At 41.8% G+C, this 5,338-nt stretch overlaps 1 protein-coding gene across 1 annotated transcript; it reads left to right on the forward strand.

Annotated features, from left to right (window-relative positions):
* Positions 1-1,880: 1,880 nt before the first annotated feature.
* On the forward strand, positions 1,881-4,250 carry LOC147985059 (uncharacterized). The gene is made up of 2 exons (XM_087539833.1): positions 1,881-1,967; positions 3,437-4,250. Exons 1-2 carry the CDS (start codon positions 1,881-1,883, stop codon positions 4,112-4,114), a joined length of 765 nt encoding a protein of 254 aa, XP_087395959.1. The 3' UTR covers positions 4,115-4,250.
* Positions 4,251-5,338: the final 1,088 nt, after the last annotated feature.

Here is a 5,338-nt window from a genome sequence, read left to right on the forward strand (position 1 = left end):
GATTTCTACTGTTTTTTTTGTCAGTTTTGTGGTCTTGTAGGCTACGATTATCACTGTTTTAGGGATGATGTTGTAATCGAACTCCAGGCCTGATAGTTGGGTATGAACCCTAGATCTAGGTAGTTGCATTTCGATTGGTAGGATAATGGCAGTTGGGTTTTTTTTGGAACTGATTTAATTTGCTAGCATGCGTTGTGGAAACATGGCAACTTGAATCCACTGGTTTATCTACAACTTTCCTACTACATGGCAACTAACTTTTTGAAGCATATCTGTCAGTTGCCATGTTCTATGTAGGATAATGGCAATTTGGGTGTTCCACGTACTGACTTAGTTTCCACACTGTTTTGTGATAACACGACAACTTGTAGATGGCAACTGCCTTTTGTGAAGCCAATTTGTCAGCTGCCATATTCTATGTTGGATAATGGCAGTTGGGTGTTCCACGGTACTGACTTAGTTGCCACATTGTTTACTGCTAACATGGCAACTTGAATCTACTAGATGGCAGGTTCCTTTTTTGAAGCAAACCTATCACTTGCCATGTTTCTACACTTGTTTCAGTGGTCATTTTTGCCTACTGTGCATGTTTAGCAGACGGCAATTACTTGCTTTCACACATTAAGACTTTATTTGACATGTTGTTTTTGCACAGACATGGCAACCTGAATCTTTTTAGTACATGGCAACTTCTTATTGAACCCAAATTTTGTCAGTTAGCTTGTTTATGCAGTCATCTGGGTCTCAATTTTGCTAATTTGCGTTCAGGGAGGTGGCAAACTACATCTACACAACATGGCATTATTTTGCCATGCCTATTTCTTAAGTACTTTTTTTGTTAGCTACTTAGTTTTGCTTAGGAGCATATGTCATGCATTCTTTAGATTACAAGTGGCAACTACCTCTTATTACTCATCATATACATTATTTTAGGGTAAACATGGCAGTTTTAATTTGTTGTCGAGGATATCCACTTCCTCTTTACTTCGTGCATCTTTTTTTGTATCTGTCGAATGTGTTTTCATTTGTACTAATGTGTTTTTGTTCTTACCATGGCATCATGGCTCATGGTGACTAGCAAGACAATGATGACGACTTCATGGAGGTACCGCCACGGAATTGTGCAACCGGTCGTAAGAAGGACATCGACGAGGTCATTTCCCCCCTTGTTTTAATGTGATATTGAGTTTACATTCATCCTTCAGAACTAACTTTTAGTATATTGAACATGGCAACAATGACCCTTTTGTGTTCTGCAGAAGAAGAAACGTCAGCGCAATAGGGCTTCGCAAGAACGCTTGACTATATTAACCAAGGGTTTTACTGATGACCAGAAGGGAGCTGCCGATGAGATGGGGATGCAGGCATTGATGGATATTTGATGCCCGAATCTAGTGAACTCTGTGTGTGATTGGCTCGGTGAGATATAGGACCCTCCATCTACGGAATTCGTCATTCCGAGACATGGAAGTATTCTGCACTTTGGGTGTCACCCATGGAGAAATCAAAGTTCCATATGGGGTGAACAATTAGATTGAGGAAGTTTTGTTCCCCCGTTTGTTTCCTGGAATGGCATACATGCCTAATACGACTGTGCAGGCAACTTCGCTGGAGGGTATGACAACCCATGGTGAGGTATTTAAGATGAAGTTGCTGATGTACTTCACCTCGTTTGTCATTGTGCCTACCACGTCGTTGCGCCCAAGCAACAAGTGCTTCCCTATCATGTTGAATGCTCTTTGTCTATTCTTTTTCCTACACTCATCTATTTTTCATGTCTTGTAGTAGCTAGTCACTGCCAGTTTACGTTTTACTCACTCTCGACATGGTGTCTTTGTTTTCAAATCTTTGTGTAGACGAAACTGAAAGATGTTAAAAACATGAATTGGTGTAAATTCATTGCTGACTTCCTGCATGATGCATTCTCAAATAAGATGTACCGGAATGGCTGCCGCCTGCACCTAATGGTAATGTTTTTTATTGTTTTTGCAAATGCTCATACCACGGTTTATTCGTTCCTCAGTCACATTATAGAGGACGCTTTTTTGTTTGTGTATGGTATTTTCAAGTTTTAAATGTAATCCTTTTTTGGGGGGTGCCTTTTTTGGAATTGAATAAAATTGGAGTTGTACTTGAACATAGTTGACAATTTTTACAGTTGTTCATAAGTGGTAACCAAATTGTTTTTCCATGTGGCAACTCTGTTTGGCCATACCCTGTCAACTCTAGTTTGACAGAGCTTTAACTGATTTGCTTTTTTATGGCAACCATAGTTGATCATGTACGACAACTTTTTTGTGTGTTTTTACATGTCAAGTGAAGTTGTTGATACATGGCAACTATAGTTGATTTCTACATGGCAATTACATATTCTACAACACACATAGTGTTCACTTCCTCTATTTATTGTTTGTTTTAATTAGTGATACATGGTAAACATACGTGCACGTCCATGGAAAATATTTCTTCTATTTTGAACTTCTGACTCAAGGGAGACTGTATTGCCAATGACGTTTAAACCGTAGTTATTTTCTTTTTCCATTCCCCGCATTTTTCCTTTCCCTGCTATATATTGACCACTGACATTTTTTGATTTACTTACTCCATTTTTTGTGTAAACCAGCTCATGTACGTCGACCGTCTTGATTTGCCTACTATCGATTTTACTGAGATTGGAGGTCCGCTGCCTCCACATAAGTTTGCTGTCTCTACCTGGAGTTATGATGTTGTCAAGGTTGTGCTTGCCGAAGACAGGATATCTGATACAAAATATGGCAAACTGCAGGTTAGTTTTATCTTCCTTCTTGCACAACATTTTTGAAGTTCACTGTTGGAAAGAATATATAAAAACCAAAACTGATCCATATTGGTTGTTCATAGTTTTTTTAAAGAGGGGAATATATAGCGTATACAACATGGCAAATACATTAGGTTCCGCGTGGCAATTGTACAACACTTTTACATGGCATCCATATTCCAATATATGCACTCAACTATGTTTGGGCATTCCATTCGCCCATCTCACCACACTCATTACATTAACAAACTATAAAGAACTTGGCAACGATGGTTGTCTGCACATGGCAACTATGGTTGTCTCCATATGGCAACTCTACCGTTCCCCCTTTGAATTCTTTTTTCCTTTACAATCCATGACCATAGTCACTGTTTCTTCTCTAACCTCTCTTGTTTTGCTATTTTTCAGCTGATGGCCAAGCATGCCATTGACTATAGTGTGCTTGGTGGGCCACGAAATTTCGGCAAGTAAATGGATGTGCATTCAGCTCCTTGTTGTTCCGCCGAGGTAATCAAGCATGTTCTTTGTTTTTTGAATGATCTTTTTCTTGCATTTGACTTCTTTTATGGTTTTTTGCCTTCTTCCTTATGCACATGTTCTAATGTGTTTGAAATTTGTTACTTTTTGTCTTCTGATCAGGCCAAGGCACCTATTGAGCACCTAGTTGAGCAGTTTGCTTCCGGCATGACCAACTTGCTTGGGAAGTTGGTCGAGGGTTGGACACCACTGAATGGTTCTGATAGTGACGTGGTTGTGACGCAGTTCACATCTTTTGTCAGAGAACACACACATCATCCAACTGGCTGCCATGGCCGGTACGACTACAACAGTTCTCAGGAGCTCCCTAACATGCAAGAGGAACTAGTCGGTGATGGTTTTGGTGGCGTCAATGCTGGTCTCGACAAGGATGGTGATGATGCCATGGAGAATGTGCGACATGACACTGACCATGATGAACCTCGGGAAGTTCGTGTAGGAGGTAAAAACGACAAGGTTGCACCGAATTTTCCTCCACCAGAGGGAGGCATTGCCCCAACTGTTGCAAGAGACACGGGTGTTCCTCTCTCAAAGAGGGGTAGGGCTCCAGAGGGTGCTGCCCAGGTCCTTGGCGGCAAGAGGTGTTGGATCGATCCCGTTGCTGCTAGGAGGAGGTTTGGTGTTTATTTATTATGTCATTCGTTCTTTTTCTCACACCCGTCTTTTTTTGGTATGTATGCCATGATTTTGTGTCTCGCACTTGGGTTTTTGCATTTTTTGTCTCTCTTTCCCATTGTTTTGTGCAGTGAGGTGACAGCTGGTGGCCAATCAGTTAAGTAGAAACAAGCAGCCACGCCATCGCGCGCTTCTGCCCAGCTAAACATAGGGGCACCCACTGCTGCTGCCACCACTTACACTCGGTCATCTTCTCGCACATCGACGTCCAACACCGGGGATCCTGTTGTGTTGGAAGACTTGAGGAAAACAAGCAAGAGGTAGGTTCTCCCCTGTTTTTCTGTTTTTTTGTGATTGAGCTATTTTCATTGTGCCGCGATATGGAAATGCATTCTCTTTGAAATTTTCATGGCAATTGCAACATGTTGATTATGACAAGTTATTCATATTCCTAATGCTAAATTTGTTTGATGCATTCCTTGATCATATGCAACTTTTACTAACGCTAAAGTCTTTTTTGTCCTTCATGGAAACTGCCAAACTTGCCACATGGCAACTCTTGTCTATCCCACATGGCAACTACTAAATTAGACACATGACAACTCTTGTTTCTCCCACATGGAAACTACTAACTACGCCACATGGCAACTATTGTCTGCCCCACATGGCAACCAGTATCTTTCACTAATGGCAACCACTTGTATTGCATGTGTGTAACTCCACCTTTGTTTTCAAATGGCAACTCTGGCATATCACACATGGCATTTTAAGATGACTGACATGGCAATTACTTGTTCCCGCACCTCACCTTTTTCACTTCATGTGCTTTCTTGAATGGATATCTTCTCGTTCGACATATTTTGTAGGGTAAAGAAGACTATTGCATGCTCTATCAATCGCACTAGTCCTGGTAGATACTGACTCGTCGCTGCCAGATGTACCGATGCCTGCCGTTGTAGTTTGCACAACTGCAACCGGCGGAGATGGGCGGTTGCGTGCATCAGAACTAGCGGCAACAGTGGACGGTGCAGCCGCAGATTTGTCAACTGACGGCTTCAAATATGATTTTTATTCGGAGATTTATCGCTATTTTATTTGAATCGGGAAAAATATGCGTTTTTCAAAATTGCATTAGAGTCCCAAATAAATGTTCACCTTGTCCGGTAGATTTTTAGAGGACGGGGAAAATTTAGTTCAGGATTTTTGGAGTCCATTTAGTATTTCTTTTCTTCGTTTTTCTGCGCGGATTTTTTTTAAAAAGAGGTCGAACCGACTTAGGCTGTCGTGGGAAACCCGGACTCCGCCTCGCCCCAGGCTTTATAAGCCCGCGACCCCGCCAGCCGTAGCCCACCCCAGCCGCCGCCGAACCCTAGCCGTGCCTCGAGCCCA

The sequence above is a fragment of the Triticum urartu genome, chromosome 2A (genome assembly GCF_056163025.1).
Source record: "Triticum urartu cultivar PI428250 chromosome 2A, HENAU_Tu73, whole genome shotgun sequence".
Taxonomy (NCBI): Eukaryota; Viridiplantae; Streptophyta; class Magnoliopsida; order Poales; family Poaceae; genus Triticum; species Triticum urartu.

Coding starts and splice junctions, on each gene's coding strand:
- LOC147985059 (XM_087539833.1), top strand. CDS start 1,881: ATGAATTGGTGTAAATTCATTGCTGACTTCCTGCATGATGCATTCTCA. Junction 1,968..3,436: donor GCTGCCGCCTGCACCTAATG/GTAATGTTTTTT, acceptor TCTTCTGATCAG/GCCAAGGCACCTATTGAGCA.